Source organism: Elephantulus edwardii, unplaced genomic scaffold (assembly GCF_000299155.1).
Source record: "Elephantulus edwardii isolate Elephantulus edwardi_28Jun2011 unplaced genomic scaffold, EleEdw1.0 scaffold00057, whole genome shotgun sequence".
Classification (NCBI taxonomy): Eukaryota; Metazoa; Chordata; class Mammalia; order Macroscelidea; family Macroscelididae; genus Elephantulus; species Elephantulus edwardii.
This window is the reverse complement of record NW_006399807.1, coordinates 1,778,095-1,796,369: the sequence shown is the minus strand read 5'-3', so window position 1 is coordinate 1,796,369 and position 18,275 is coordinate 1,778,095. Positions and strand designations below refer to the sequence as shown.

General features: G+C 39.9%; 1 protein-coding gene across 1 annotated transcript in view; it reads right to left on the bottom strand.

Moving 5' to 3' along the window:
- Positions 1–7,925: 7,925 nt before the first annotated feature.
- Positions 7,926–18,275, bottom strand: part of HSD17B7 (hydroxysteroid (17-beta) dehydrogenase 7) — a 38,110-nt gene continuing 27,760 nt past the window's right edge. Inside the window, exons 7-9 of the mRNA XM_006887439.1 lie at positions 18,188–18,244; positions 11,148–11,246; positions 7,926–8,027 (exon numbers count right to left, since the gene is read on the bottom strand). Of these exons, the coding sequence (XP_006887501.1) occupies positions 7,926–8,027; positions 11,148–11,246; positions 18,188–18,244 (258 nt within the window). The remainder of the gene's footprint in view (positions 8,028–11,147; positions 11,247–18,187; positions 18,245–18,275) is intronic.

The following is an 18,275-nucleotide window of genomic DNA, read 5'->3' as shown; positions in this document are numbered from 1 at the left end:
CTTCTTCCAACATGGTGAAAAGAAAGCCCACTGACTTGGAAAAAAAATTGGCAATTCCATCTCAGACAAGGTCCTCATAACAAAAGATTACAGAATCCTACAGGGCCTCCACAAGAAAAAGACATAACATAATTATAAAACAGGCAAAATCATGGAAAGACTTTTCACAGAAAAAGATATTCGGATGGCCAACAGACAGTTGAATAAATGCTCAAAATCATTAACAATAAGAGAGACGCAAATCAAAACCACAATGAGATACCATCTCACCCTGTAGTAGTGACAAAGTTTAACCGGACAGCAAGTAATAAATGTTCCAGAGGATAGGAACTCTTATGCACTATTGGTGGGATTATAAAATGGTACAACCACTCTGGAAGGCAGTTTGGCATTTCCTCAAAAAGTTGAACATAGAAATTCTATGTGACCCAGCTATTCCACTGGTAGGAATGTACTTGGAGAACATTAGAACTTGAAACACAAATGGAGATTGTACACAAGTGTTTATAGCAGTGTTTTTCACCCTCACAAGAACATGGAAACAGCCCATATGTCCAGTTACAATTGAGTGGATTGAGAAATTTTGGTACATTCACATGATGAAATACTATGCAGCACTTAGAAGCAATGATTTTAAAAATTACTGCATAACTTGGGAGGAACTGGAGAGCATTATGCTGAATGAATTAACTTAGTCTCATAAGGAAAAATACTGCCTAAGATGATTATTGTAGAAATAGAAAGATAACTAGTAAAATGTGTATGAGGATTCAAGGTGGGGAGGGTGGGATCAGAGGGGTGAGGATGGGCAGGGGAAGAAATCATAGGGCCACACAATTTTGTGGGTGGAAAGAGGGATGGGTTAAGGAAACAGAAAAGACCAGGTGAGATTTTGGAAAGACAGGGTAATTGTGGGCATAGTTCAATGATGATTAATTTTATAAAGCAGAATGAATGGAAATGCTTGTATGAAACACCATGTAAATAAAGGATAATGTGAAACCCAAAGTATATTGGCTTTATAAGCAAACCAATATAAAGGAAATTTATATTAAAAAAAGCAAACAAAAAAAGTAATGGCAGTAGTGCATCAGTAGAGAATCCAGAAATTCAAGCTGGATTCAAAAAAGACTGGAATAAGGGACATCGCTGTTAATATCAGACGGATTTTGCTAGAAGGCAGAATTTGATGGCTAAAGTTTTACATGTCATTTTGGCTGGGTCATGGGTCTCTCATTTGATAGTTATGATGTAATCACTTTCCTACCCCTCCACCCCTAGGATGAAATGTCACAATGTAACCACTTTCATGATGAGATCCACTAGGAACAGGCAATCATTTGAAAAGAGTTTCCTTCAAGGTATGTCCTTCATTTAATTATGGGAAGCCAATACCAAATGTTTGTAATAAACCAAATGCTATTTCAGGATGGAATTCACCCTGAGGCACCAAGGCAATCCTTACAGGTTTACCAGATTCTTGCATATGACCCCTCCCTCCTGAGTAAAGTGGAAGGTTTTCCGTAGAAAAAAGGTTGGCTACCACAAGATAAACAATCCAATTGAAAAATGGGTACAGAATATGAACAGACACGTCACCAAAGAAGACATTCAGATGGCCAACAAGGACATGAAGAAATGTTCAAAATTCCTAGCTCTAAGAGAGATGCAAATCAAAACAACTATGAGATATCATCTCATCCCAGTCAGAATAGCAAAATTTAACAGAACAGCAAGCAACAAATGCTGGCAAGGTTGTGGAGAAACTGGAACCCTTATTCACTGTTGGTGGGAGTGTAAAATGGTGCAACCACTGTGGAAGGCGGTGTGGCGCTTTCTCAAAAAGTTGCAAATAGAGATACCATTTGACCCAGCAATTCCACTACTGGGAATATACCTCAAAGAAACCATAACTCAAGAAGATATATGCACACCCATGTTTACCATGATTTTGTTCACAATAGCAAGGAGTTGGAAACAATTCAAGTGCTCATCAACAAACGAATGGATAGAGAAGCTCTGGTGTATTCACACAAGGAATACTATGCTGCATTGAAAAACAAGGAACTCATATTAAAAAAGGGTGAGCTGGAGGCCATTAATGCTGAGTGAAAGATCTCAGTCACAAAAGGACAAATACTGCATGGTGCCACTGTTGTAAAACAAGATTGACATCGGGGTTGGGAGGAGACTGAGAAAGATGGGTTCAATAATGTATACTGCATTGAAACAGATGATGGAGAGAACTGTTTAAAAGGGATATATGATTAGCTATTATTGTCATGACAGGAGTCCAGAGCAAAGGCTACACAATGGAGTGGATTTGGGGGGAGGGATTGCAAAACAATGAAAGACTTTTTCTTTTACTTTTCAAAGAGAAGAGTGAATTGTGGGGAGAAGGGTGGGCAGGGAGAAAAGTGCAACAATGACTGAATGGAAATCTAAAGTCTCTGTAAATTTTCATTAAAATTAATAATGAAAAAATATTCTGAAACTCAAAAAAAAGGAGTGCAATCAGAATGCTTATTAGGGGCAAGAATAGTGAGAAAAATATAATTTTCTCTGGACATGTTATTTAAAAAAATCTAACCCCTGGAGAAGGACATCATGCTTGGAAATGTAGAGGATCATAGAAGGAGAAGAAGATTCAAAGAGAAGGATTAGCACAGTGACTACAATGGGCTTAAGTATAGCCAAGATTGTAAGGATGGCACAGGATGGAGAAAATTGTCATATATCATTAGAAGGATTGAGGGATTGCCTACACTCAGTCTAATGGTGGTCTACAGTGTATCATTTAATCACTGATGTGATAAATTGGGATGAAACAAATCCAATAAAAATTATTCTGTGGGGAAAAAAACATACTTTACCCTTGGTCTGCAACATTTAATATAAACTCCAATTAAATTCAGAGGATTTTGTGTTACTTCTCCTTCCTTCCTATTTTCCATATTTTAAAATAGTTTTATTTAGTACTTTTTTAAAATATATATATATATGTATGTATGCTCCTTGGAGGCAAGGATTCTGAGGCTTTGTCTGACATACTTTGGACATGTTGCAAGGGGGGACCAGTCCTTGGAGAGGAACGTCATGCTTGGGAGGGTGGAGGGACAGCGCAGGAGAGAAAGATCCTCTATGAGGTGCATTGATTCAGTGACTGGAGTAGTGGGGGTGGGTGTGTCGGAGACAGTGCGATTGGCACAGGACAGAGCAGGGTTTAGAGCTGTTGTACATAGGGTCGCTATGAGTCTCAGGTGACTTGAAGGCACATAACAACAACAACAACATATCCTTGCTAGTTTGGAAATTACGTATTTTATTTCTATTTTTTGAGGACACAGGTAAAATCTTGATAATCACATGATACCTGATAAAATTAATCATATTCTACTTCCCTCTGAACATTAAATGCTCAGAAACTTTCCTTTTTTGCATATTGCTATTTTGCTGTAACACTCATCCCATTATTGTTTCAGAATGTCAATGTTTAAGAGCTGCCTACACGTTTGGAAACTTCTTTATCAACTATTCCTTCTTGCATTCCCCTTTTTCTTTATAGGGCTTAATGTTCTTCAACGATAACTTTTCTAGCAGCCAGTCATGGTCAGAAAAAGAATGTTTTAAACACTTTAAGGTCTTCTAGAAATAGATTTTTAACTTTTATCTGAAATATCTTATTTCATCCTCCCTTGGATTACGTTCGTGGAACTCTTTTAAACTCAGTACTTTGAGATTATTATTTTCTCGTGTTCTCAAGAGCGACATTAAAATCTTTTGTGAGCCTGTCAAATTTTCCTTACTATTTTCTCGAATTGTTTTGGGTCAGTTTTTTTGGTTCTTTGCAGGTCAACTATATCTGGGTTTTATTTCTTTGTATCTCACTTGGGACTTGTCTTTCCTGAGTTTGACAATCACGCGTTTCTGTAGTTCTAAAATAGGCTCAATTATCCCTTCAAATATTATCTCTTTCCTATTTTTTCAATTCTCTCCTCTGGAACACCTATTAGATGTTCCAGAATGTTTCATTCTGGCATCCTAACATTCACATCTACGACCTCAGAACCCAGCGGTAACTGTGATAGGAGACTCTTTATCTGTATAATACATGAATTCTTTACACATGAACCCATTGTGGAAACCAGAATAAATATGCCAGCCCATGTTCTCAAAGAAATTAGCGACCTCTGGAGTCCAGTTACAAATATCCAGACAGGTAGTCAAGTAAGGACACAAAAAGCAGTAAATATCATTTAATGCTAAGAATAAAATTTTTTAAATATACCCTGGAGGGCTATAGAGTAGTGAATCACTTAAACCATGGTCTTTGTAATTCCGACCATATGACCGGCTTCTCATTTTCAATGCCTTCAAATTGGAACCAACTCAGAGCTAACCCTGCATTGGGTTTTGGAGGCAGAAAATTGCATGGGAAGAAATTCCCCATCTTGCTCTTGCAGTCACTGGTAGACTTGATGATCTTCTACCTTTCACAGCACAATGCTTTTTTCTAACAACAAGCCAAGTTATCTCTAAGGAGTACTTAATTGCACTTCCTCTAAGGCAGATTTGTTTGTTCTTATTCAATACTCTTTGCCAATATCACATTTCAAAGGCATTGATTCTTCCTCTATCTGCCTATTCACAGCCAAACTTTCAAAGGCATAGCAGATAATGAAAAGACCATGGCTTGGATCAGGCACATCTTGGTCTTTAAACTGACATCTTTACTCTTTTGGGTTTAAAAACTTTTTTCATCCTCTTTGTTGTTGTTATGTGCAATTGAGTCACTTTCAACTCTTAGCAACCCCATGTACAATAGCCCTGAAACCTGCTCTACCCTGTACCAACTTTACTGTCTCTGACACACCTACTCTCATTACCCCAATCACTGAATCAATTAATCTCCTTGAGGGTCTTCCTCTCTTTCTTTATCCCTCCACCTTTCCAAGCATGATCTCCCTCTCCAAGGACTGGACACTCTTTGCAACATGCCCAAAGTATATCAGACAAAGCCTCAGAATCCTGGCTTCCAGGGAGCATCCTGGTTTCACTGTCTCCAGGCCAAATATGTTTGTTCTCCTGGCAGACCAGGATATATTCAACATTCTTCTCCAACACCACAGCTCAATTTTCTTTCTATCATCCCTAGTAATTGTCCAGCTCTCTGAAGCATAGCAAGCAATTGCAAAGACTATGGTCTGGATCAGATGCACCTTAGTCTCCAGACTGACATTGTTGCTCTGCAGTATTTGGAGAGGGCTCTGACAGCATACTTTCCCAATGCAGTTCATCTTTTAACTTCCTGCTTCTGGTACCAAGAGTGTTGACTGTGGAGCCAAGAAAACTACAGCTGTTAACTATCTCAATCTCTTTCTTTACCATCTATCGTGATGCTGTCAATAGGCCCAGTGGTGAAATCTTTGTTTCATGTTGAGCCATACTGAATGCTGCAGTCCTTGACCTCCTGCAACAAGTGCTTCAGGTCCTGCTCAGTTTCAGCAAGCAGGGTTGAGTCATCTGCCTAACAGATTGTTGATGAATCTTCGTCTAGTCCTGATGCCATATTTCTCATAACCCCAGCCTCCCAGATAATCTATTCTGCATATAGATTTAAAAGGTATGGAGATAGGGCACATCCCTGGTGTACACCCTTCCCAATTTTGAACCATGCAGTGTTTTCCTTGCTCTATTCTGACTTTAAAAAGGACCTTGACAGTGTTGCCCAATGTGACAGGTATTGTGATTTTTTTTTATTTATTGATTAATTGATTGATTGGCTGCTGCTAAGTTGGGGTTTGACTGTGGATACAAGTAAAATAAAATTGTTGACAACTTCAATTTTTTCATCATCTCCCATGATGTTGCCTGTTGATCCAGTGGTGAGTTTTTGTTTTCTGATAATGAGTTGCAATACATATTGAAGGCTGTCTTCTTTGGAAAAGTCCTTGATCTTTGGCAGCAAGTGCTTCAAGTCCTTTTTATTTTTGCAGGCAAAGTTGTATCATCTATACAGTGCAGGCTGTTGATGAGTCTTTCTCCACACCTGATGCCACAGTCTTCTTCATATAGTCCAACTTCTTAAATCATTTGCTCAGCATACAGACTGAATAGACTTGGAGAAAGTTACTGTTGTTAATTTGATCCCATATAGAAAATTTTTGGCTGTGGATCCAAGCAAAATTAAGTGGTTGACAACTTCAATATTTATCTATGATGCTGCTGCTTACTGGTCATACATGAGCCAGGTCCTAGCCATTTCCCACCACTATAGTGTACTCTCTGCTTTCAGACATGATCCATTTGACATTAGCTTTATAATAACCATAGTGCCATGGCCTTTTCTAAATCCAGCCTGCACTTCAGGCAGTTCTCTGTTGTTGTGCTGTCCCAGTCATTTTTAATAATCTTTAGCAGAGTCTTTCTTGCATGTGATATCAATAATACTGTTTGATAATTTCCATACTCTGTCAGATCACCTTTCTTTGGAATGGGAACAAATATAGATCTCTTCCACTCAGTTGGCCGGGTGGTTGCCCTCCAGATTTCCTGGAAAAACTTGGCGAACATATACAGGGCAGCATTGGTTTGTTGAAATGTCAATAGGTATGCCTCAATTCCTGAGGCCTTGTTTTTTGCCAATTCTTTACCAGAGGAATGTCTATTTGTTTCATTGACTAAGCAAAGACATTTGACTGTGTTGATCACAACAAACGGTGGCTGACTCTAAGAAGAATGGGAATCCTAGAAGGCTTGATTGTGCTTATGCAAAACCTATCCTTGGACCAGGAGGCAGTCATCAGAACAGAACAAGGAAACACTGCATGGTTCAAAATTGGGAAGGGTATGTGTCAAGGAGTGTCGTAATATCAGTCTGGAGACTAAGGTGCGCCTGATTCAGACCATAGTCTTTGCAATTACTTGTTATGCACCAGAAAGCTAGACAATGACTAGGGATGATAGAAGAATTGATGCCTTTGAGCTGTGGTGCTGGAGAAGAGTATTGAACATACCATTGATTGCTAGGAGAACAAAAATGTTCATCATAGAGAGGGAGAGAGCAGGCTGCTCCTTCAAGGCAAGGATTCTGAAGCTTCATCTGAGATACTTTGGATATGTTGCAAGGCGGGATCAGTCCTTGGAGAGGAATGTCATGCTTGGGAGAGCGGAGGGTCAGCATAGGAGAGGAAGACCCTCAATGAGATGGACTGATTCAGTGACTGGGGTAATGGGGATTGGTGTGCCGGAGACAATAAGACTGGCAAGAGATAGAGCAGGGTTTAGAGCTGTTGTACATAGGGTTGCTATGAGTTGCAGGCGACTAGATGACATATAACAACAACTATAGTGTATTCAATACTCAGATCCTACTAGTCATCATTCAATTAGAAAATTTTATTGAAAATCACTATGAAATTTTATTGAAAATAATTTTTAGGCTGCAAGTTTACATCCATTAAATAAGGTCATGAAAACAGGTTGGTAAGCAAAACTAACAGAATATCAATAAAAGATCTCTTTTATTGAAAAAGTATTCAAAGTAGGCCATACTTCTTCTTGCTGTTGGCAGCCCAAATGGAAAGGAGAGAGCCTGTGTGTTTGCAAGTCCATTATCCAAGCCTCACCATGGCCCATCGCCTATCTTGCTCCAATTAACAAAGAACTATAGATAGATATTTTGTTGGGTGACTCCAGTCATTGGAATATAACATCACTGTGGGGAATCTCTAAATGATATTTCACTTTTTTTTACACCCCCTCAAGTGACCATACATCTATATAGTCTTGGAGATAATGCTGGAAAAAGAAAAAAAAGAGACAATCCCAGCTTACAGTGCACTACAAATGTCCATCAATCAATTCAACCACCTTCGCTGCCCTAGAATGTGCTGACGAGACAAGTGTTTCAGAGACTGTCACCATCAGCCCCAGTTATCTGATTTTTGAACCGTAGTTCGAATCTGTTTTTCCAGTTCCAACAAGCTTTGGTAAAATTTTTCAGCAGTGTCAACATCTAAGTCCATCTGAAGAAGAAGTAAAAATAGGTATGGTTAGCAAAGGGAAATGTAATGAATGGAATGTCTGTAAAGAAAGGCATTCATTCAACATGCATACGGGAACCAACCAAAAATATTAGGAGGGTAAGGAATGGGGAGCTTAGCACAAGAAGAGTTGTAATGGCAACTCGGTGGGGATTGTTAGGAAACTCCGAGACCTGATGGCCTATTAACTCTCAATTCAAACTTCAACCCTCAAACCTACAGAGGTATCTCTGAGAACAGGCTGAGTGGTTTGAGATGTTGCTCTCTCTTTTAACTCCTCAACACTGTACCTAGCAATGTTGTTTTTGTTAGTATGTACTGTCAAGTCGGAAATAACTTGTAGCTGGCCCACCAGAGGGTTTTCAGAGAGTGTACACTGCACAGAGATTGCCCACCTTTCTCCTGCAGAGCTGGTAGATTAAAACTGCCTGCATTTGTGCTGGCAGCACAAGTCCTTACCTACTGGGCCACCAGAGCCTCTATACTTAGTGATAGAAGACACCAAACAACTGTGATAAGAAAGGACCAAACAGCAATCACTCTGCAAGGCTTTTTGGTGTTTCCTCAAAAAGCTGAAAACAGAAATGCCATATGATCCAGCTATCCTACTAGGGATATAACCCAAGGAAAACAGGACTGAGACACAAACGGAGATTTATACACTAATCTTCACAGCAGCATTATTCACAATAGCAAAAACACAGAAACGGCCCAAATGTCCAATAACAAATGAATGTGCTAAGACACTGGTATGCTCACACAGTGAAATACTATACAGCACTCAGGAGCAATAATTTTGTAAAATACTTTATAACATGGAAGAGACTAGAGAACATCATGCTGAGTGAACTAACTCAGTTTCATAAGGACAAATACTGCATAAGACTATTACTGTAAAAATACAAGGATAACCAGTAAGATGTAGATAAAAGTCCAATGGGGAAAGGAGAGAGAGAAGTGGGGCTGAAGGTGGGGAGGGGGAAAATCACAGGGTCACAGAGTTTGGTGGGTTGAAGCAAAAGGTGAAGGAATTAGGATAGATCTATAGGGATCTGAAAAGATGGGGTGATAGGCATAGATCAATGGTGATTCATTTTCTACAACAGTGTGGGAATGATGACTGAAACACAATGTGAATGAAGGAATGTATGAAACACAATGTACATGAATGATACACAATGTATATGAATGAATGATACACAATGTATACGAATTTCGCATGCAAACCAATATTTTTTTAAAAAGGACAAAAGAGGTCAATCTAGAGCTTTTAAAAATTCTAACTGCTGTTTAATCATCTCATCATACCTAATTCTCCTTTCTCCTCAAAGAGCTCTGGTGGCATAGACCCTAACAGAACAAAACAAAAAACTATTCATTATATAATCGTGGAAATTTGGATAAACCAACAGTAAACACTTTCACACAGACTTCTCAAAGCCTTTACTGAGCTAACCGTGCTTAGCACATGTCTCTGAAATACTAAACCATCATCACCCAGTCAATTTCAACTCTCAGCAACCCTACAGAACAGAGCAGAATGGCCACATGGCATTTCGAAGCCTGTAAGTCTCTACAGGAGCACATCTCTCAGCAAGTGAAGCAACTGATGGGTTTGAACTGTCAACTCTCCAGTAAGCAGCTAAGCACCGAACCACTGTACCCCTAACAATCTTCAAAACAGAGGTGACATGAAGAACTAGTACTCAACTGGTCTTGCCTGAGGAACCTCTTTTTTTGCAAATAATCTCAAGGAGTTAGTAGTTCAAACATATTCTGGAAGGCACCAAAGAAAGTATAAATCAATGCCAATTATTTGACTTGCTGCAGTAACTAATTTACCGCCCTCTAGTTTTATGAGATTAGCTCTGGTGGCATATAATCCATAAGGAGTTGTGCTGCTAACCCAAAGGCTGAACTCTCCCTGGAAGTACGAATTCACCAGCAGCTCCACAAGAGTAAAATGGGCAAGTTCCTCCTATGGGATTTATAGCCTCCAAAAAAAAACCATGACTGGGTTAGAAGTGAGCTTGATTTATTATATGCCCGTGCCTCCGCGCAATAAAGTAGGCAGTGAAAAGTGGGAAGCTAAAGCAAATCTCATTTATGACAAAAATAAAACCGTTCTGAAAGGTTCAAAATAGATCTTCTCATTTCCTTACATGTAACTCTATCATTTCCTTTTCAAGGTTATACAGTGTCCAAAATCACAGTACTGTGGTTTTGTTTTGTTTTTTTCTGGACTCCCTCCACTCACTGACTCTTCAAAAGAATATCACTTTCTGTAAGCTGATATTGCCACAACCTGAACTGTTGCTGGAACCTCCCACAGGAGGTTAACTTGATGGAGAAAGACACTTCACGTTCCAACTTGCAGTAACATGTATTGAACAACTATAATGGGTGCGAGGTTGGTGAAACTCCACCTCATACACCTGGAGCATGCTGTAAGGAGGGGCCCATCCTTGGAGAGGGATATCATGCTTGGAGAGGTGGAGAGTCAGCATATGAGAGGAAGACCCTTAACAAGACGGACAGACACAATGACTGTAACAAGGGCTCAACTGTGGATCTAATGAGGATGGCACAGGACAGGGCAAGGTTCAAAGCCAGTGTTCACAGGGTCGCTATGAGTCACAGTCGACTGCATGACACATAACAATAACACCACAGTGTACATGGTGCCATGACAGAAAAGAAGTAAGTAATCCTCACTGCTGTAAGATTTATATTTTCACAAGAAAGTCCAAGGATGAATGGGTGCTATACCAAACAAGTAAAAGAGGTCAAGCAAACCAGTAACAGACCTGACTTGTCGACAGTGTGACAGAAGGCTCAGATGTGAGTTGAGACCTTAAAAATGAATACAAATCAGGTAGTTGAAAGAACAGACAGGGTATTTAAATCAGAACAGATGTGCAAAGGCTTAGAGGCAGGATGGAGCAGAAAGAAATGGAAAAAGGTCAGTGTGGCACCATCAGGAGAAACGAAGACCCAGGAAAGTGAGCTGGGCAGCTGGGAAGAGAGCTGGTCTGGGAAATAGGAACCTGGTCACCAGCTTAGTAGGAAGCATGTTTAACATAAAAATATAAACACATTTACCTTTTGGGTCATTACATAGTTTTTCCCAAAGCCAGTAGTGGCACTCATGTATTTAGTCAGAGGATTGAGAGACTCAGGCTTTTGATGGAGAAGCCATACCTGGAAAGGAAGAACACTGTTACTAAATATCTGCCCAGCGCAAGTGGGACCTACAGCTAGCATTTCACTCCAACATCTAAATCCCACTCAATTACCATTCGCCAGCTACAGTGCCTTCAGGAACCATGGTAGGAATCTGAAGGAGGATGGTAGGGCAACTTGCTTAATAACTTTGGAAACTTCTTTAAAGTAAAAGAATCGCATTTCCACTATCTCCTGGAATCCCTAAATTAAAGTTCAAGGCATAAATAGCTTCTTGAGAGTGGGTAATCAACTCATGCCAGAGTGAAGCACAATGATGTGATGTTTCATTTTATTAATGGAGAATATGGTTTAAAAAAGTCTACCTCCCGTCACAATTTTCCAGTCACGTAGTGTTACTTGCTGGAGATAATCTATAGGGTGATGGGTTTATTGTTTAAAAGAGCTTTCCGAAGTCACTGCCTTTGACTTGACATTGCCATAGCTGGGCAGGAACACACACACATAAGGTGTACCGTCAATCCATGAGGGGAATGGTCATCTTGCAAGGTTAAATTGAGCAGGTTCAGTAGCAGGAATTGGGATCCTCACTATCAGCAAAGAAGAAGCAGATTTAAGTTCTTTGGGGCCAGGGTGTCTAAGACCTGCAGGAGAGCCTCTGAACTGTTGTACTGGAGACGAATGTGGAATATCCTGTGGACTGCCAAAAGACCAAACAGAGAGGTGTTGGAAAAAGTACAGTCAGAGTGCTCCTTAGAGGAAAGGATGGCGTAGCTTCATCTCCCATACTTTGGGCATGCTGATAGGAGAGGTTATTCCTTGGGAAGGAACATCATGCTTGAAGAGGTGGAAAATCAGCAAAAGAGAAGAAGATCCTCAATGAGATGGACTGATACAGTGAATACACCAATAAGTTAAACAGTGTTAGGGATGATAAGGATGACATAAGGCAGGTCAGCGTTCAGATCTGCTGTTCACAGGGTTGCTATGAGTTGAACTCAACTTGACAGCACCTAACAAAAACAACACCACAGAAGAGCAACAGCAGTAGAGAGCCCGAGAACAATGTAAGACAGGGCTTACTTGGGGGTGCTGTTCCAAGCATCCTGAGCCATGGGCCTTGCTTTAAGCTGGCTGGAGGACTGGAAGGAAGACATTATAATTGACAGGAATAGTAGAGATTTTGTTCGATAGTTTCCACATTCTGTAGGATCACCATTTTTGAGAATGGAAATAAATAGAGAACTCTTCTGGGCAGCTGACCAGGTAGTTGTCCTCCAGATATCTTGGCACAACATGGTAAGCACACCCAGGGCTGCATCTGCGTTGAAATATCCAAACTGATATTCCAGCAATTCCTGGGCCTTATTTTTTGCCAATTCCTTCAGAGCAGTTTGAACCTCCTCCTTGATCACCGTTGGTTCTTTTGTTTGGTTGGTTTTGGTGTTTGGTTTTTTGGGTGGTGTTTTTTTTCTTCTTGCGTACTGTCAAATTGGATCTGACTGGCACAGGAGGAGACTGCCCCCCTTTCGCCAGCAGAGCATCTGGTGGATTCAAATCTCGTGCCTTCAGGATTATAGCACAGCTTCTTGCCATTAGGCCACCAGAGTTTCCTTCACCACTGGTTCTTGATCATAAGCTACTTCCTGTAAAGCTTCTGTATCAGTCAATTATTTTTGGTACATGACTCTATGTACTCCTTTCATACTTTTCTGACACTTCCTAGATCATTTAATATATTACCTATAGCATCCTAAATATTGAAATTTGTGATTTGAACTTGTTCTTCAGTTCCTTCAGCTTGATAATGCTGAGTGGGTTCTTCTCTTTTGATTTTCTGACTCCAGCTCTTTGAACATTTCATTATAACACTTAATTTTGTCTTCCAAAGATGCTTATTGAAATCTTGCATTCAATTCTTCAGCTTCCTCATTCCTACCAGAAATACAAGCTGGATTGAGGTTTTAGAAATACCATGGTACTAGGGATATCATTGCTAATGGTCAGATGGACCATGGCTGAAAGTAGAGAGTACCAGAAGGAAGTGTATTTGTGTTTATTGACTATGCAAAGGCATTTAACTGTGTGGATTGCATGGTGAGACAAATGGGGATCCCAGAACATCTGACTGTCATAATGTGAAACCTACACCTAGACCAGGAAGCTGTTGCGCAAGTAAGGGAACACTGCATGGTTTGAAATCAAGAAAGGAGTGTATCTATATGTGGGACAGAGCATTCAGGAAGTTGGACTTTAAGAAGAGGAATACAGATTTAGGATTGGAGGAAAACACATGAATAACCTTCGTTATGCAGATGATACAACCTTGCTTGCTGAAACTGAGGAGAACTTGAAGCATTTGCTGCAGAAGACCAAAGACTGCAGTCTTCAATATGGATTGCATCTCAACAGCAAGAAAACAAAAATCCTTACCACTGGGCCAATAGGCAGTATCAAGATAGATGGAGAAAGGATTGAGGTTGGTAATGATTTCATCTTGCTTGGGTCCACAGTCAACATTCTTGGCACCAGCTGTCAGGATATCAAAAGATGCACTGCACTGGGGAAATCTGTTGTCAAGGCTCCCTCCAGAGTACAAAAGAACAACAATGTCAATTTTGAGGCTATGGGGTGCCTAATTTAGGCCATGGTCATTTCAATTGCTTGATATTCATCTGAGAGCTAGACAGTGAATGAGACTCATCGATGCCTTTAGAGTCGTGGTGCTGAAGAAGAGTACTGAACATACCAAGAACAAACAGTTCTGTCCTGGAGAGCGGGTGAAACCAGTTTGCACCTTTGAATAAGGATTTTAGAGCTTTGTTTCCCATATTTTGAACATAGCGCCAGGAGGGACCAGTCCTTGGAGAAAGAACATCATGCTTAGAAGGGTAGAAAATCAGCACAGAAGAGCAAGACCCTGGATAAGATGGATTGACACAGTGAATGTGGCAATGGGGTTGGGTGTGTCTGAGATGGTGAGGTTGGCTCAAGTTCAGAGCCATTGTTCATAGGGTTAGTGTGAGTCATAGCTGACTTGACAGCACATACAACAACAACAGAGCTTTGTGCAATTAACTGCCTCTGAGAAGCTGCTTGTGGGTCAGCTTAGATTAGTTCCAACCTCGTGGTACACAACGATAGAGGTTTTTAACACTGGCCTAAAACCACAGGCTGAAGGTAGTAGGGGCCTGAGAAGCTGTCCTGACTGAGGAACTGCCAATTTTCATTATAATCTGTGAACTTCCTTACTAAGCCCCATAATTGTGAGTTCTGTGAGTTTATAATGTAAATGTGACATCTGTGTTCACGGCAACAGATTGTGGACCCAGTAATAGAGATGGGGATTACATCCCTTTGAGGAGTTAGCAGGGGTCAGGTATACACACAGCCCTCCACTCTTTTTATACAATTACGCTTACTAGTATCCAGTGCATCCTTCCAAATAAAATATATTCACTTAAAAACATAAAAATTCTTTTCCCTAAGTCTCTGTAAACTTTCATTAAAATTAATAAAAAAGGGGGAAAAATATCTTTTCTCTAGATCAGATGGAAGCATAATATATACACCATCCCACCTATTATTCTTCATTGTTCAGTTAAACATTGTGCCTCGGTAATTTTCAATATCAATATATACACACAGCTGTTTCCTTGTTACAAATACCTATGATATTTCCACTTACGGATGTATTAAAATTTATATAAGTTGTTTCCAGTAAATGCACACATAGATTGCAGCTAGTCTTTGCTATTAATCATGCTGCAATGAATGATGAATGCATCTTTTCAAATATGTGTGAGGACCTCTTTAAGATAAATGCCAAATATGGCATTTCTAGGTTACAGAGTATAAGCACTTACAATTGAAACTGATCTTGCCTAACAGTCTCTGACAGAAGATATATTAACTTAAGGGAGCCCCACAGGCCTAGATTGTAGGAGGTTGTGCGGGTAACCCAAAGGTGGCTCCTCTCTGGCAGTTCAAATCCACCGGGAGCTCTGAGGGCAAAACAGGGGCAATCTCCTTCCCTGTGATTTACAGCCTCAGAAGCCCCTGGAGGTTCAACTATGAATTAGTTCCAACATCACGGCAATGAGAGAGAGAGCAATTTATTCTCCTCCAGAAAGGTAAGAGTGTTCCTTTCCCCATTTCTCATCAATACAGCATATTTTCAAAGTTTCTAATCTTTGCTGCTTAGAGTTGAAAAAGACCTTCTTTAATTGTAACTTTAAGATGCATGTTTCTTGTGAATGAAGTTGAGTAGCTTTTCATATGGCAAAGACAAGTGTAAGACTGCTCTGTTTATACAGATGGGTAAAAACTCATCATTCTAATGGGGTGCTTTTCCACGGATTTCTTGAAACTCATTGTTAGGTGCTACTGAGCCAACTTTGACTCATAGTGACACAGTGAACAACAGAGCTGAACTTTACCATATACTGTGCCATCCTAAACATCCTCTGCATACTTGAGCCCATTGTTACAGTAGTAATAAACCCTTGGCCTAGGTTATGAGTGGCAAGTAATTTTCTCCCACTTTGTACCTAGTCTTCAGATTATATCTACAGTAAAGTCTGGTAATGCAATTTTTTTTTCAAAATTTCTAACTAAATAAGCCTCCCCATTCTGAAACTATTTAAAAATGTCTCCGTATTTTCTCCTAGTCTTTTACATTTTAATTCATATAAATAATTCTTTTCATTCCTTTGGACTTTACTTTGGTTTAAATCATGAAGAGAAATGATGTCATCTTACTGTAACACTATATGGTAAACAAACCCATCTTTTCCTCAGAGACTTGGAATACCACCTTTATTATATACCAAATTCCTAAGAGTTGTGGGATTATTTCTAGATGTCTGTTCTATCAGTCAGTCAATTCATATACCAGAATTACATTGTTCTTACTAAGATAATTTTCTATAATTGTTTAATACTTGACGGCACATAACAACAACAACAATTGTTTAATGCTGAAATATTCAATATGTCAATGAGAAACGATTAGTGTAGATCATGAATCTTGAGCCAATGCAGACTTCTGGCCTCCTAAATGGTAAGAAAACAAATCTCTCTTGTTAAAGCCACACGCTTGTGTTATTTCTTTTATAGCAGCACTAGATAAATGATACGACATCAACAACTAAAGCACTTTGAAGATTGTGCTCTTAAAAGGGACACAAAGCAGGAGCTGCAAAGTCCAGTTTCACTTCCCTCTATGAATATTCTCATTCCTCTGTTCAAAAATATTCAAAGACATTACCTGAGTATACCAGAAAAGAACACTATGATCCATTAGTAATGTCTGTCACTGATGAGGAAACATACAACTGATCCATCATGGGTGGTTCAGAGAGCCACTGGTCTCCTATTAAGTTAAGAGTTTAACCCTCTAACGTTAACAGAAGGGAGCACTGGTGGCCTAGTGGCAAGAAGCTGTGCTGCAATCCTGATGGCACATGGTTCTAATCCACCAGCTGCTCTGAGGGAGAAGAATGGACAATCTCCTCTCATGTGATTAACTGTCTCTGGAAACCCACCAGAAAGTCAGCTAGGGGTCAGTTCTGACTTGATGGCACACAACAACAATATTAACAGAAAGAACTCTAATGGGATTGTGTCAAAAAGGCTGCCAGCTCAAATCCACCAGCCACTCTGTGGGAATACTTTAGGGCCAGTATGCATCCAAAAAAATTCAATAGCAGTGGGTTTTCCTAATAACAGAGGAAAGAGAATATTCATATAGAGAAGTGAGAACTGAATTTGTGTGTGTCCATTTTTGTGTGGCACAAGAAGTCTGCAAGTGGCTACTAACATAAAGATTGATAGTTCAAACTCACCCAGTTGTAGTACAGAAAAAGATATGCTTTTGTAAAGACTATAGCCAAAAAATGCTTTATGTATAACAATAAATATGCTTTTGTAAAGATTATAGCCAAAAGGGGAGCTCTGGTGGCCTAGTGGCAAGAAGCTGCACTGCAATCCCAGAGGCGCACGGTTCAAATCCACCAGATGCTCTGCCGGGAAAGGAGGGACAATCTCCTCCTGTACCAGTCAGATCCGATTTGACGGTACACACACACACACACACACACTAATAAAATAATAATTAAAAAAATATTATAGCCAAAAAAAACCCCAGTGGAGTGTAATTATAGGCTGTAACATGTCAAATAGCCATGAATCTGGATTGATTTGACAGCAATACGTTTTGTTCTTTTTTAAAATTCTTGTTCCACAAATCATATTTCTGTATGGGGAACCACTCACTGATTGCCTTCCCATCAGAGGGCTTTGCCTACCCTTCTCCTTACTACTATCTTACTACTCTGTCCATCTTCTATCTGCTGGGGTATCTTGCTTGTACAGAAGTGTATTCCCTACAATGATCATATCTAGTGTCATGGTATTATTAAGTCCTCTCCAGTCAACTATAACTCACAGCAACCCTGTAAACAGTGGATCTAAATCCTGCCCTATCCTGTGCCATCCTCACCATCTCTGACACACGCAAGCCCATTGTTACAGTCACTGTGTCGATCCATGTCATTAAAGGTCTTCCCCTCCTTCTCTGACCTTCCATCTTTTTAAGCATGATGTCCTTTTCCAAGGAATGGCCCATCCTAACAACATGCCCAAAGTGTATGAGACAAAGATTCATCATCCTTGACTTCCAGGAATACCGTGATTGTATCTTTTCCAAGACTGACGTATATGTCCTTTTGGCAGTGTGTGAGATACTCATTTCTCCAATACGATGACTCAAAATCTAGTGCCACCATGGGGATGCTAAACTTCATTGTTAATGCTTTGCATATAGCTGATAGCCCAGCTTGGTTCTAAAGAGGACCGTGAATATTCCCAGAGTTTACTCTGTTATTATCTTTTCTATTTGAACTGTTTCTGCCATCTGTAAAGCCTCTGTAAAAGCCATGGAAATTCTAGTAACTTACCAGTGCTTCTGTTCCATTGTATGGCGTCAAAGTGAAAGCATGTGTGAAAAAGCGAAGCTGAGGAAAACAGAACAATAATCATTGGACA